The 16,620-nt window shown below is 36.4% G+C and overlaps 1 protein-coding gene across 2 annotated transcripts in view; it reads left to right on the plus strand.

The window, feature by feature from the left end:
- The window catches only part of LOC131054615 (protein PAM71-homolog, chloroplastic), a 144,514-nt gene that overhangs the window by 125,214 nt on the left and 2,680 nt on the right, over nucleotides 1-16,620 (plus strand). For both annotated transcript variants that reach the window (XM_057989159.2, XM_057989160.2), the window contains exon 6: nucleotides 5,347-5,507. In XM_057989159.2, coding sequence (XP_057845142.2) covers nucleotides 5,347-5,507 — 161 coding nt within the window. The remainder of the gene's footprint in view (nucleotides 1-5,346; nucleotides 5,508-16,620) is intronic.

The following is a 16,620-nucleotide window of genomic DNA, read 5'->3' on the forward strand; positions in this document are numbered from 1 at the left end:
TCACCAAATTATATCACAGCGACAACAAAATAGATGCAATCTTCAGAGGAATACTTCAGATTTTCAGATCACAAGTCGTTCATTAAAACCATTCAACAATGCAAAATTAATAAACAACCAATAATTCAACTTGAGTTCATAAATAAAGGGGTTCAGACTAAGCATGCACCGAAACCTACAATCAACAAGCACCAAATGGTGTGAACTTGGAACTTCATCAAGTATCAATCTCAACAAATCTTCATACTATTGAACTTAAAATGATTTTGAGAAGCAAGAAACCATGCTAACATTCAAACTAAACACAAAGATCCACCAACAACATTGAATTTCTGTATTTATTCTAGTAGTATTTTGGCAACAATTTCCAATTCTTGTTTACAATGAGAGAGGCCATGGCCTTTTATAGATTTCACTTTTCAAATGGAGGGCCCATATTTAATCCTATCAAGGGCCAAGATTTGATGCAAACCCTAGGATGGTTTAGGACTTTTTAAGTGTAGTTTGTTACAACAACCAGAAAAACAAAACTGGCGTGGATCCTAATAAGGAAAAAGACAAAATGCACTTTCTGCCGTAGATTCCCAGAAAGAAGATGACAAAATAGGAAGGAGGCGTTGCAATTTTTTATTTTAAAATTGGCTAGGTGCCTAGATTATAGAAAATCATCTTCCAGCACCCTATGCTTAACTTTTCTCTCCTTTGCAGAATATTTTAGGAATCTTGAATATTTTAGGAATCTTGAGATAGCATTTTTGAGATCCTCCTTGGGTGGTGTGGGTGTAACTCTCATCTTTTATTCTATGGATGCCAACTCAGCAGTAGATTCCTTAAATTTTTTATCCCATTCCAGCTTTAATTCCTTGAAAACATGTATTATTATCAAAAAAGTGGAGGCATCTTCTAGTTTTTCTTTTGAGCAAGGAGGGTCTGGTTGCTGGAAGAAGTTATTTTTCTACTGAGCTTTGAATAGATCAAGAAATTTTTTCTATTTCTCATCAATTGTCTTTCCAATTATTGCTTCAAGGAAAGTAGAACATACCTCCTGAATACCTTTAACTGCCTTCTCTATCCCTATGCAATCATTTTGGACTCTTTCCATAATCTCTTGTCTGAAGCTCAGAGCCTGAAACTAGTCATTTGGATTATGCACCTTGTCTGCATCTAGTATCTTCTTATTTATCAAAATTTGATTAAGAATGCCTAGTAATACATTCAGGTGAGGAATGGTCTTGTCTTGGAAAGTATAAGAGTCTTCATACTCAGCTGTTATAAGTTTCACTCTCCGAAGGCACACTTGGGCCATATCATTTGTTTTTACCAATTCTTCCAAAGTCTAATTTCCCTTAACAAGCACATTAGCGATCCATTTCTCAGTGGTCTTGGTGATGGATTTCATTTTTTCTAGTTCATCAACTGATTGCTTGGAAAGAACCGTTGGAGGCACAAAAGATCCCTTAGCTTGCTGGATGGGATTGACCAGATGCTTGATGTAGTCTTGCAGTTCTGCACTTGAGCCTTTAGTTGAGCTTTGGCTTCTTCCTCCAATCTTTTCACAATTGTCTCCACTGAGTCCCGCAGTTCCTGAACTTGCTCTTTTCAAGTAGGACCTAGTTTGACAGAAGTAATATGGTATTCTTCAGGAGTAATATCTTTTGTAGATTTGTCAACTATTGGGGCAGCAATATATGCGATTTGGGATCTATAACTATCCCTGGTGATCTTGGAATATATTTTAGCTTTATTTTTCTCCTTTAGTTTTTTTATTCTAGTCAAGGAGTCTTCTAAACTGGCAGTGGCAGATTCTACCACAGGCTTCTTATAAGCTGATCCTACAACCATATAGGAGCTGTTGATAGTTCTAAATTTGGGCAGATTGTCCTTGTGTTTGATCTGCCTGAGATATCAATGCTTGCTGACCACTTCACTCCTCTTTCTATATTTTCTACTCTTGTTGTTGCTTTGGTTGCTGCTCTTCCTTATTTGTACCTTCCTTATGAGGCCCAAATTGCTCTCTTCATTAGTCTCCACCTTAGGAGGCTTAGAGTCTTGGATTTCAAATTGCTCTGCAACACATAGATCTTCTTCTTCCTTATTTACTTGTTCTGCTTCATTGCCCTATTCTGGAGCAGGAATTATTGCACCTTGAGAAGAAGCCTTCTCTTGTTCTTCCATATCCAAAGTTTCTCAATATTATCTAGTTTGGGGAAGGGTACACTCCCTTGAGAAGCTGATTTTCTTTGATAAACTACTTGCTTCCTCTGGTCAAGAGGGGTCTGCTCATATCACTCACTGGGCTCATCTGGGATATTTACTACCTTGATTTCAATATTGTCCCAAGAAACAGGGGTAGGGATTATAGACATAGTTGCTGTTGGCAAAGTAACTGTGGCAGCCACTTGCGGCTGAGAGGAAGATGGAAGACGCGGCACTGGAGAAGAGGTAGTAGAAGGTGGAGGCTGAGTTCTTCTTCTCTTTTGCTTCTTTGGGCTTGGTCCTTCTGTAGAAGTAGCTACTCTTCTTCTAGGCTTTCCAGCAGGCTTTCTTTCTGCTACTTCTTTTCCTTTCTTTCTTGTCTTGGTTTGTTCTTCATCTTCTTCCTCTATAGGATGAGTTCCTTCTGGAGTTTCATCTTCCTTCTCATTGGATGATTGGGAATCCAAATCTCCCATTAAGTCATAACTGAGAGCTACATCTCTCTCCAGCAGGTTGGTAATCTGATAATCAACCCACATTTTGTTATACTTAAGCATTGGCCTCATTGGTTCATCTAAGTCCACCACTTTTTCCTTAGATCAGTCAAGTGGAGGTATTGGCTTATCTTTGATTGGTTCATAATCATGATAGTGGATGTAATCTCCACCATCTTTAGCTTGGATAGGAACAGGTAATGGGTTATAAACTCTTATGATTTCCACAAACATTCTAGAATACAATCTCTTTCTGACTTCAAATTCGTCTGCGCAGTTAGCCCAATAATCTTCGATGTGTTGCTTATGCCTATACTCCTTCCCAAGAGATTTTGTGACAACATCATAAGGATTAAAATGCCTCCTTACAGTATGTGTCTTAAGAGTATAAAACTGCAATTCTTCATCTGACTTCTCTACACTCGGCCCTGAGGGATAAACTTTTACAAAATTCCTCAATATGATACGGTAACCAACTCCAGCCTTGTCTCTATCATTTTTTAATCTTATCATATACACAGAGTTGCCTTGTCACTTCCAACATTATGATCTTGTCAGTTGGATATCTTGGAAGTCTATAGGGTTTGCTAGAAAATCCTTGAATTCTGAGGCATGTGAACTTGGGATTTTGGATGTACCATGAACCATTTTTCTTTATCAATTCCATCGGCTCCAAGAATAACCTTCTATTGGTTCCTCCTTGCAAAGTTCTTGTTATGTACATCAGGAAAACATCATTTACCCTCTTGAAAGGAGCAGTGTTATGAAAGTGCAACTTAGGATAACATATGTAAACTCTATACTTCCCTTCTTGATTGCCAACTGCTCCAAGGTATGTTAATCTCCTATATCTGAAACTCCTGGCTAGCATATACACAGGATATGAGGTCATGGTGAACATGCAAGTCTTCTCCAAACTCTTCAATTGGGCATCTAAGTTGTCGCTGATTATCCTTGCCCAATGAATCTTCCTGCTCCATGTAAAGATCTCCTCTATATAATAGACATCCAATCTTCAAAAGTAGATGCTTGAGGACAGTCCATTATTCTGCTCAGTAAGGTGACAAAGTCACCATATTCATTGTGAAAATTAGATCTGTAAAGGGTTTTAGGCATTTTGGAATAATGTGTTGGAATTGATTGTCATTGATGTAAAAGGAATACAAGGAAGGAAAGATTGGATTAGGATGCACAACTTGCACATATATTTCCAATGTCATTGGTTTTGGCTGATATGTTGATAAGGAAGAGTTGGAGATGTCAGTATGTTTCTGTAATGAATGTGAAGGTTTGAATTACTCACGAAGTACCAAGGGAATGCTAATTCCTGCAACTCTCAATCACATGTCAGCAATATAGAAGATGAAAGACAGCGATTCATAAATCTAATACAACGGAGATTAATGAATTTGAGGCAGCGTTTATGTTTGAAGACAAAGGCAGTGATAATGTTTGAGAAGTAAGCATGACTGACAACAGCAGAGCTAGGATTATTAATGCGTACAGAGCAGTGGTTAAGGAAAACATAAAGGAAGTCGATTTACAGTTGCTGATGAAAGTAATGAAGTAAACAACAATATCAAAAAGTTAAATAAGACAAACTAAGGCTGCAACTATATGAGAGAAAAATAGAATAAGACAAAAGAGAATAGGATAATAGAATAAGACAAAAAAAAAGAAGGCAAGTGATTGATAAAGTAACAAAAAGCAGTGATTAAATATAATTTACAAGGCAATCATTAATAATGAAGAGCAGCGATTCATTGTGAATAGGTAGCAATTCCGATTGAAATCCTTAAAGGCAGAGATCACATTAATCAAAGACATTTGTTATGTTTTAAAAGGTGTTGCTTATGTTAAAGGCAGCCTTAAGGGAATTGTGTTTTGTCATTATATCTACTATTTCTGTATCCAAGTTCATGAGTTTTATTTTATAATCTGTCATTTCCAAAATTCTTTCTTTTTAATTCATTTCGTAGTATATATAGAAAATTATAATGTGTTTACTCCAATCAATCGATTTAAATGATTGCACTTGTTTAAGGATAAACTATTTCAATCATGGCAAGGATGAAAAACACTAAAATTATAAAACACTTAAACCATTGTAATTGAATGTGAGTATGTGGTTATATACTGTATTTAGAACAATTCTAGTCCTATTTGTTTTCCCCTAAGATTTGAAGTGTAAATTATGTTTGTAGTACACATTTATAAATGCTGGAAGAAAATGATCTCGCATGTTTCATCTATTTAATAGGCATACCTTTATCTCATCAATGATTTCTTGTACCACTTGTGTGCATTGATAGCTGTAAGCTTGCACTTGACTTCTGTTCCACTCTCTCGTATTTGATTTTGTTATCATCAATCACCATTGCTTATGTCTAGAGTTTGGACAAAGGACCTCGACTTTCAACTCTTCACTTTTATGTACTAATTTTACACAACTTTGCTTCTGCACCATCCATTCTGACTTCTCTTATTTGTGATTTTGATTTTTAATTATTTTAAGAGAAAATCTGAGGTCACCCTTTATTGGCAAGCAATCCCATCAGATTGTTTGAAGGCTGAAAAAAGGTCAAGTTTTTGTCAAGGGTGATTTAAAAAATAAAATTGAGTGAGAAATCTGAAAATTGAATTGTGACTTGTGCAGCATTACCTATAGGAGAATATGCAGCAGTAGCTTTACTTCTGTTCTTCGGATTGACGTCTATTAAAAATGCTTGGGATCTTCCATCTCAATCCCCAAAGAGTGGAGGCAGTGAACATGAGCTTGGCGAACTTGTTGAAGCAGAGGAGCTGGTGAAGGAAAAGGTAGTCTTCAAATAAAATATCTTATAAGAATATAATTCTGTCTTTTAAAATTTTTTCTTTAATTCTTTCTAACAGCGAAGAATAGAATTGGTTATTCTACTTGTATTCAATACTATAAGGCAAAGGTTAAAACAAAAGCAATGTTGCATTAGAATCTTCAATGTACTAAACTGACTGCCAAAGATTAGAGTAAAACTGCAAACCCTAAAACTCCTAAAAATAAAAAAATATTATCTTTACATGCCTAAAGGATGTAGTCCAGGCATAAATTGGTGGAAGTTTACCATAGCTGGTCCATGTTTGAGTCTAAGGGCTACATGCAGGGTGGGACTTTCCAAAGATACCATATTCTGGGGTTTTCATACAAAGAATTAAAAAGATTTTACCATAGTGAAAAAAGAATATCATCTTCATGTGTTTCTGCAACAATGTCTTCAAAAAGGCTCAATGTTTTGAGTCTCTTTGTAGTATTTTTTCTAATCTTTATTCTATATCATGCGTTATTATATAATGTTGAAATATTTTGTGCATGCCTTTTGTGGATGTCTAGGATTCAATTTGTGGTATTTGAGTTCAGTGGATTCCAAGTCAATCTATGTTCAATGTGACTTTGTGACAATCTTGTCAACTAGGTTTTTGTCTATAAAGATTACTTCAAGTTTTACTAGAACATAATTATTATAGGAATTTATTGGTACCAATTTCAAAGGTAGCTTATCATTTGATAGGAAACATAACATAGTTGATATTAGGCTACAAATATGATCAAACATAGTATTTTAGAGGTAGCAAATTTGGGTTATAACAAATTTACAAGACTTTATAAGATAAATTGCATTCAAATCTACAATGATCGACCTTGCAATTAGTGCAATACAAAACTTCCAATGATTGTTAAGTGATATTTAACTCATAAAACCACAATAACACAAAAGGACATATAACACTTCAACAAAATTTTGAACAACAAAATAAGCATAGAGCAATCTATTTGAACACTAAATCCAACTCCTACCCTAAGAGTAGATTGCTTGCATGCAAAGCAAGCTTTAATAGACAATTTTGCCCACTAATACTAAACCTAACTCACACAATCTTTAGTTAGATTCCTAATAAAGGTTGTCTGAAAATAGGTGATCTAAAAGTAGTCTCCAAAAATATCTTTTTTAAAATTCTATCACCTAAAAAACAATGATGACTCAAAATAGTATGGGCTAAAAATTGATAATTTTGACAGTTGGGTCCAGTTGACAATTTGATGAACCTTCTTATGTACTTATCATGATAGATCCTCTAAAGAAGCCCTGTAACTCTGAAAATTTAATTTTATGAATCCAAAAATCTGCATCCCTAGGAACTCTAAAATTTGGGTATCTATTGTCTGCCAATTCTACAACCTTTGGGATGTGAAACTTGTACAACAATCTCCTTTGGTGAACATCAGAAAACAGTCCTTGAAACCTTTTGGTTGAAGATGACAACTTTTCATTTTGGGGATGGGGATGGGGACAATAGGGGACAACAAGACATGTTTCCGGTACGGGGGTACTTTTGAGCCACTTTTATGTGACGATAGGGGACGACTGTTAAAAAAATAGAGAAGTTTTTAAAAATATAGAGAAATTTCAAATATGCATATCATAACATTGATAAAGCATTTATCATATACATTGTAGAAGTTTTATGCATAGCATTAGACTTGAATTGAGATTTCACATGAGAATCGACAAACATTTTACGAAAATTCAAATGCTTTCATTGTCAATGTGCATCCATACATATTATATTAGAGAATTAGAATTATAGAAAAAATGCCCAAAGGCTCCAAGTTTCAACTATGAAATGACATAAACAATTAAATTGTAAATAATAAACATAGAAGTCCATAATCAGCTGTCCATAATCAGCTGTCCATAATAATGTCAAGATAGAACTAAGAAAATATATGGTTGTCCATAATCAGCGCATGGTAGGTCTAATAGTCTCAATCAAAATCAGACCTCAAGTCTAAGTCATTGTTAGTATGAGGGGCTGCCTTAACCAATGGGAACCCCAACCAATCCCGGGGGTGTCTCCTCCTCCTCAACTTGCATAAGCATCTTCAAGATTGACATCCCAATGCAAGGCTGGAGTTTGATGATACTCAGGAGTTTGGCGATCCTATAGCTGCAATTCACTGTGAACAGACACTAACTTCTCTGATTGTCTAGAGGTAAGGTTGTTCCTCTTGATTGATTGGATGAAGCTATATGTGGATCACTTCCTCTTTGCAGTAGAGGAACGAAAACCTATGAAAGAAGACAAAAGACAAGTACTCTCAAGTTCGATGCATCCCTACCATGCCAGGTCCACCATCCAATAGGGTTGACTTGAGCTAATGTAGCTCTATCCAACCTTGCCTTTGGTCTGCTAAAGGTTGGACCATGAAGATTGGCAATTGCAAGCCACTATGGGCAAAGTTTACTGAAGAGCACACAAAAAATGCTGAAAGAGGGGGGGGGGGGAGTGCGGGGGGTGAATTAGTATTTTTAAATTTTTTTAAAACATGAACCTCATAAAACATAGAGAGAGAGAATACATCAAGACGCAAACACCAATTTTCTCATGGAAAACCCTTTCAGGTAAAAACCACGACACACAATAGCTTTCATTAACAAATGGGCACCAACCCAAATTACAAAAGTGAGCCACTAACTCAGAGAGAACACCAACTCCCAAAGAGCACCAACTCTGATCAGCTGCAGCACCAACTTTAGTTTTCACTAACTCAGATGCATAGAAATATAGAAAAGAACTTTACATCATATGCTTAGAACTTCATGTTCCTCTTATAATTTGCTACGAACTCCTCTCAGCCTCTATATCTTTTGTATGCTGTTCTTCATGTATGTATTCTGCACTCCTGTTGTCATTTAGCACCCACGCATCTAATATCCAGTCCAGTGTATTCCCTTTTTTTTTAGCAAAAGTTCAGAACACACAACCTCATAATCTAGACTCCCAAATGCTCATAATATATATACAGTCAGTTTATCTCAATGGTGACCCAATATTTGAAGCACTATATCTCATGTGATACTTGAAAAACCTTTTTCTTTCAAATCATTGCAGTCAATATATGATTTTTTAAAAAAAGACATCCAACACAATCCCCCTATTTTTGGCATGATTTGATGTAAAATCCTTAGTGGTTTCCAACCGTACATCATTCAATGCATTTTTTGTGTTGCATGTTTTAGTTTTTTTAACAATCTAAGTGCTCTGCACCATATTTCAGTATGCTCATGATTTTGATTATGCAACCCGCATACCAAAAAACAAAAACACTACAGAGGACTGGGTGTATTTGTTGAATATGTATATATTAGACCGCATACTGCTTGACCATCCAATAATAGATCATCCATTGGTTACAAGACATGATGAGCTGCTACGCACTATAATCTGCATGCTCCACCACACTCTATATGCTCCCTGCGTTACACCAAAGATAGCACATACACTCATGAAATCTTCAACCGGTAGTAACTGCTATACACCAATGCTGCATGATTCGCTACACGCTATATGCTCCTTGCGTTACATCAAAGATATCACATACACTCATGAAATCTTCTTCAACCTGTAGTAACTGCTATGCACTATATGCTGCATGCTTTGCTACACTCTATATGCTCCTTTCATTATATCTATAACAATCTGATAAAAGACATGCTGGAGTGTAACATATTGCCACACAGACACCTTTATTTGACACCTTCCATGCGTTAGATGCAGCAGACTAATGCCACACACACACCCTTATTTGGATCTTTTAATATTCTGAGGAGGTGTTTCATAAGTCTGAAGTTATAAGTTGCATAAGCTTCCTAATATCGCACATTTAAAAAATTCAAGGATGACATGTCACTCTGAAATAGACAGGCGGGCGTGTGACTTGAAAAAGCAACCAGCTCAAGCTAACACCCAAGTAGCTTAAACACACAACCAAGTAGCTCAACCAAACAACTAGGTAGCTCAAATAAACAAGCAAGCAGTTCAACCAAGCAGGCAAATAACTCAACCAAGTAGGCAAGTAGCTTGACTAAACAATCGATGAAGATCTATTGAATGATCAACAACTTGACAACTTTTGACATCAATGGCAAAATATTCAACAATCTCCCCCTTTGTCATTGATGGCAACTCCATCTGCTAGTACCTGGAAACCAGAGCAACTTTGAAACGAGTTGCTCTCCCTGACTTACTACTCACCCTTTGACATCAATGACTGAAACCAACCTGCATAATTGAAATGGGAAAAGAATGTGACAATTAAAACTCCCCCTAAGTTAGAACAACACTTCAAAAATGGAGTGAAATCACTCCCAACTTCTGCCTCAAATATTCAAAAGTATCCCTTGGCAAAGCCTTAGTGAACAAATTAGCAATTTGCTCTTTAGTAGAAACAGATTTCAGCTTAACCTCCTGATTACTAACTTGTTCTCTCAGAAAATGATACTTAATAGGAATATGTTTAGTCCTAGAGTGTAACTGGATTCTTAGAAATGTTAAAAGCACTCATGTTGTCACAAAAGATAGATATAGGATGACCATATTCTACCTTATCCCTTAGTGTTTGCTTCATCCAAAGAACTTGTGTACAACAAGACAGTGCTGCAATGTACTCCGCTTCAGTTGTAGACAAAAAAGCAGATGTTTGCTTTTTGGTCATCCAAGATACAAGACAGCCACCTAGGAAGAATACACCTCCACTCGTGCTCTTCCTATCTTCAATTGAACCACCCCAATCTGCATTAGTATAAGATGTAAGAGTAAAGTCATTACCTTTAGGATACCAAAGCCCATAATCCATACTACATAGTACCCTTAAGATACTTGAAGATCCTCTTAATTGCATGAACATGAGTACCCTTAGGAGTAGCCTGAAATCTAGCAACATAACCAACAACTTGCAAATGTCAAGTCTAGTAGCTGTAACATACAAAAAATTCCTATCATAGACCTGTACAATATTTGATTAGCATCTAGAGACTCGTCATTTTTATTGATTTTACATCCTATCACCATAGGATTGCTTACTGGATTGCAATCCTCCATTTTAAACCTTTTTAGCATTTCTCTAATATACTTTGTTTGAGAAATAAAAGTACCTTTATTTGATTGATGAATTTGTAAGCCAAGGAAGAATGACAACTCTCCCAACATGGACATTTCAAAATCCTTCATATTGGTAGCAAAAACTTGACACATCTCTTCACAATCACTACGAAAAATCAAATCATCAACATAAACTACAATAATCAGCATATGATTACCTTCTTCTTTTACATATAGATTGTTGTCTGCTTTACCTCTTCTGAATCCCTGCTACTGTAGGTAACTCTCAAGTCTGTCATACCAAGCATGCGGAGCTTGTTTGAAGCCATAAAGAGCCTTTTTCAACTTGCAAACATAGTTCTGATTTTCTGATAACACAAACCCATTTGGCTGCTCTACATAAACTTCTTCATTCAAATTACCATTCAGAAAAGTAGATTTAACATCCATTTGAAAAACTTTAAAACTTTTAAATGAGGCAAAGGCTAAGAACATTCTAATTGCTTCTAAACGTGCAACAAGAGCAAAGGTTTCATCGAAGTCAACAATTTCTACCTATGCATAACCTTTGCACACAAGTCTTGCTTTGTTTCTTACCACTTGGCCATCTTCATTCAACTTGTTTCTGTAGACCCACTTTGTACCTATCACATTCTTGTCTTTGGGCCTTGAGACAAGTTCCTAAGTTTCACTCTTCTGGATCTGATCAAGCTCCTCTTTCATGGCTACCACCCAGTATTTGTCTTCTACTGCCTCCTCAAAACTCTTAGGCTCAATCATGGATAGCAAGGAGATGTCTTCATCTTCAAAGTAGTTTACATTTCTTCTTGTAGTTCTTGGTCTGTCCTCTTGCAAAATCTGATTGATAGGGCGATTCTTTTGAACAAATCTCGATGAAGTCTTCAAAGATGTTTTGAATGTGGTCTTACTTTGATCAATTGTAGGTGTATTTTCAGCAACTGCATCTGCTGTCCCAAACTGAATATTTGAAGATGCATTATCAGAATTTGCATCTGATGCCTTATGTTGAACACTTTCAGATGTATTTTCAGAATTTCCATTTGCTGTCCCAACTTGTACATTTGAGGAAGATTGTTAAACAACACTTTCTACTTCATCTCCTTGAGAGCCATCATCACCATTTTGCAACTTTTCACATGAGTTAGTGTTTTCATGAGCTTTTACATTAGCACTTTCAACAATCTTGTGTAATCTTTTTATAAAACATCTATAAGCTTTACTCTTGGAAGAGTATCTTAAGAAGATACCTTCATCAGCCCTGGGATCAAATTTCCGAAGATTGTCTTCATCCCTCTTAATGTAACAAGGACTACCAAAAACTCTAAAATAATTAACTAAAGCAGCCTTACCTTCCATAGTTCATATGATGTTTTGTTATGCTTTGCTCTAATCAGCCCTCTATTCTGAATATAAACAGCAGTATGGACTGCCTCTTTCCAAAAAGAATTATTTACCTTAGATTCATTCATCATGCTACAAGCTATTTTCTTGAACTAATCTATTCTTCCTCTCAACAACACTATTTTGTTGATGCATCCTCTCTAACAAAATAAAGTAGCTGACATATCTAGTCTCCAAGGGCTTGAGAAATTCCTTCCTTGAAAATGTCCTAAACAATGCAAGTGAAGTGTAATGTTTGCAAATGAACATTTCCACATCTCTAGCCTTTGACACCATTGCCTTTATCCAATCAATTTTCCCAATGTCCTTCAAGGTATTGTTCAAAACATGCACACAACATGGGGTCCAAAAAATGTGCTTTTAAGCACTCTCCATCGTTAATCTAGTTAACTTACACATGGGCTGAATCAGTCACTACCTGCACAACATTAGAGGCTCCAACCTCTTCTATGGCCTCTCTAAAAATCTGAAATTGGAAGGTTGCATCCTTCCTTTTCCCTGAACAATCTATAGCTCTAAGAAAATAAGATCCCACTGTCGCATTTGGAGGATGGGCTAGAGCGGGGGCGGGGGGATGTGTTTCAAGGACAGGGACAATAGGGAGCCATTTATTTGGGGATGGTAGGGGATGGCTATTAAAAAAATAGGGTAAATTTAAAAAATACAGAAAATTTCAGATATTCAGATGATAGCATTCATAAGACAATCATCATATACTTCATAGAACCTTAACACATAAGATTGGAGTTCAATCGATATTTTCATTGTATTCATTGACAAAAGTCAGTGACAAAACAGTAAACACATGACATTATATAATTTTTTTACAATATAGTTTTGTATCTATTTTCTTTTATTCTTCCCCTTTTGGTCATCCGTGGACATTAATATAATTTCTCTCTTTCATTCATTCTGAAACTATAATATAATTTTGTATCTATTTTTTTTTTGTTCTTCCACCTTTGGTCATCTGTGGACATTAATATAATTTCTTTCTATCATTCATTCTGAAACTATAATATGAAAAAAAAAGCACTTATTGGAGTTGAAAATCTTAAATTTACAGCCCTGGTGTCACTGTTGTGAACTCAACTGCAAAAATGCAATTACCACGTTACTCCTAAAATATAAAACTAATGTTGCTGGACAAAAATCTGAAATAGGAGGAAAATCTAATACCTTAAATGCCATAAATTTTGGATTTAAGAGAAATCTAGCTTGAATTATGGGCATTTGTAGTTTTTTCTTTTAGATTTTTTTGGGCATAATATCAAAAATAAACTGCAATATTTGGATGACAAAAGAAATAAATCAAATTCAAAACACAAGCCAAAGAGAATTATATTGTATATCAGATAGTATTACCAAAAGCATGCAAAAATAGGGAACTTTCACGAAAAAGTATGGATGAACTCAGGCCCAATCTAAGATCATAAAACAAAAATGAACTTGTTAACAGCTGTGTTGTCGTGGACGGCTAACTGTCCCTAAGACGGTTAGGGTACGTCTAAGCGCCCCTTGCTTGTCTTGGGGATTGCTAGCTATCCCTAGACGTGTCCGGGTATTTTGCAAGCATACTCGAAACATCCCCAATTTCTTTTCCAATTTTGGGGACAGTCGGGGACATTTCCGAGGCATCTCTACATCCCCTGGACGTTTTCACTCTGGGGTGGCTGCCAGTTACATTCTGCATGTATGCAAATTATTGTACACTGAGTTGGAATGCTAAAAATAAAAAAAACTACTGCCTAGACTGCTGCAGTTAACTGCAATGTTTATTATGCATCTAAAAAATAAAATAAAATATAACTGCCATGGATAGCTACCGTTGTGAAACCATGGATTGGAAGCTGCATGTAACTGCATGTCTTCAATCTTCCCCTGGATGAAGAACAGGGATGAGTTCTAACCAATTTCTTGACTCAACAAAATTGGCTGTAGGACAAAACTGTGATTCCATGTGCCCATCATGAACCAAATCACAGATCTCTTCATGCATAGCATCAATCCATACTCGTTCTCTAACTGCTTCTTCATACATAGAAGGTTCATCTTGAATTGAACTAAACAAGGCCATGTTGACAATTGGATTTGTAGTAGAGATCCTATGGTAAATGTCATGCAAACTTTGTACCTTTCATGAATAGCTTGGACTTGATGCTTGACTAGAACTATCACCTAAAGGTGTGCTATCTTGAGAACTTGGTGGAATTAAGCTTGGAGGACTCAAACTTCAACTATCATTGGAGCTTGAACTTCCACTTGAGCTTGTGGGGAGAGGAGGAACTTGATCGTCTTCAAAACCCATGATGAGTGGTGTGGTTTGTTGAACACCTTTATCCCGTTGCCATACTCCCCCTTCATCAAAAATCGTATCTCAACTAATGATCCATTTCTTTGTGTTAGGATATTATAAAATTTGTACCCTTTGCTTTCATCTAAATAACCCACAAAGATACAAAGTTGGGATTTTGCATCCAACTTCTTTTGCTTTTGATCTGGAACATGAACATTTGCAAGACAACCAAATACACGAAAATGAGCCACTGATGGTTTGTGACCACTCCAAGCCTCCTTTGGACTGATATTCTTAAGAGACTTGGTAGGGCTTCTATTCAAAATGTATGCTGTGGTGGCTACTGCTAATCCCCAATAGAAATTTGGAAGATTTTTGGACTGTAGCATGCTTCATGCCATCTCCATAATGGTATGGTTTTTCCTTTCTGCAACACCATTTTGTTGGGGGTGTAGGTTGTAGTCAGTTGTCTCTTGATGCCATGAGTGCTACAAAAATTAGCAAATTCTCCCCCTCTATCAATTCTGAGTATTTTTAGAAAATACCCACTTTGCTTTTCTGTCAAAGACTTAAAGTCCTTGAAGCATGCAAAAGCTTCAGATGTATACCTGACCCATGTGTGGTGTGAGAAATCATCAATGAAAGCCAAAAAATATAGATTCTTACCCAATGATTCCTCTTGCATTTCACCACAGATGTCGGCATGCACAAGCTCTAGAGGAGATTTTGCCCTCCATGATTTGTTCATCGGAAAACTATCTCGATGCTTCTTGCCAAGTGCACAACCTGAACACACTCCTTTTGCCTGAATTTCTGGAAGTCCTCTCACCACATTCTTTTTGTGAAGCCAACTTAGTCCTTGAAAATTTAGATGACCATAATGTTGGTGCCATAACCACGAATCATCTGTGGTTGCCTTGAGGACATGCATCCTCGTAAAAACCAATCTGAAAGGAAAAAGCCTGCTCTTTGTCATACAAGCCTTTGCTACAAGATGATTGTTAGCTGATTTATCAAAAAATTTGCAGCAGTTATCTTCAAACTCAACCTCATAATTTTTTTCTATAATCTGCCCAATACTCAAGAGATTATGCTTTAACTTCGACACATGCAAACTGTCATGAATAAAAGTAGTTTCTCCTTTCTTAGTTTTCATGGCTAGGGTACCTTTTCCCATTACATCAACCTCTTTATCATCACCAAATTTGACTTGACTTCTTTTAAAGTCATCTAAAATGACAAAGAGATCAAATTTACCTGTCATATGATTTGAGCAGCCGCTGTCTAAGAACCACATATCATTTTGAGGTTCTTCAGCAAAATTGCATGCAAAGATTGTGGTGTGATGGCGTCTTCAAAAGGCTCTTCAATATAATTGGCTTCTGATTTATTCAAATCAGATTTCTTCATTCTGCATTCAGATTCATAGTGACTATGCCTTTCACAATACTTGCACTAGATGCTCCTACTATCCACAAAATTTATTCCTCTTCCTCTTTCTCGACCATGTCCTCTATTTGTAGAAGGCTCCCCTTGAGATTTATAGGAGAGAGAAGGAGAGGTTGTAGATTTGTCTTCAATTCTTACTGTAGACTGAAACACTTGCACTAGGCTCTCCGTAGAATGTTGCATACGCTCCTCATGAGATTGCGAAGAACCTATCAACTCTGCAACTTTGAAAGTAGTTAGATCTTTACTTTCTCTAATGGCAATCACCACTGGATCAAATTTTGGAGGAATAGATCTCAAAATCTTTTCTAGAATTTTTTACTCTATGATAGTTTCCCCTTGTGTTCTGAGCTGATTTACAATATCTTGAGTCCTAGTAATGAATTCACGAATAGACTCAACTTCTTTCATCTCTGGGAAATAGTAGAAGTTGGATACAATGAGCCTGCAGATCAAAATGTTTTGAATGCATTGAATGCAAATCTGTGTAATCAGTTGAAAGAAGACAGGAAGAAGGACAATCAAGCTCTCTTCAATATCCAATCCACATTGGATATTTCAAATTTTCGCCATATTGCTGGTATGATGAAGTCAAGGGATGCATGGAGTGCTAGTCAAACTGCATACCAAGGTTTTGATAAAGTAAGATTGGTAAGATTTTCAAAATCCCTTCAAAAGGTTTGAAGTCTTACCAATCTTACTTTAGTAGAATCTCGGTATGCGGTTTGAAGAGCATTCCATGCGTCCTTTGACTTCATCATACCAACAATACAGGGAAAAATTGAGATATCCAATGCGGATTGGATATTGAAGAGAGCTCGATTGTCCTTCTTCCTGTCTTCTTTT

Source organism: Cryptomeria japonica, chromosome 5 (genome assembly GCF_030272615.1).
Source record: "Cryptomeria japonica chromosome 5, Sugi_1.0, whole genome shotgun sequence".
Classification (NCBI taxonomy): domain Eukaryota; kingdom Viridiplantae; phylum Streptophyta; class Pinopsida; order Cupressales; family Cupressaceae; genus Cryptomeria; species Cryptomeria japonica.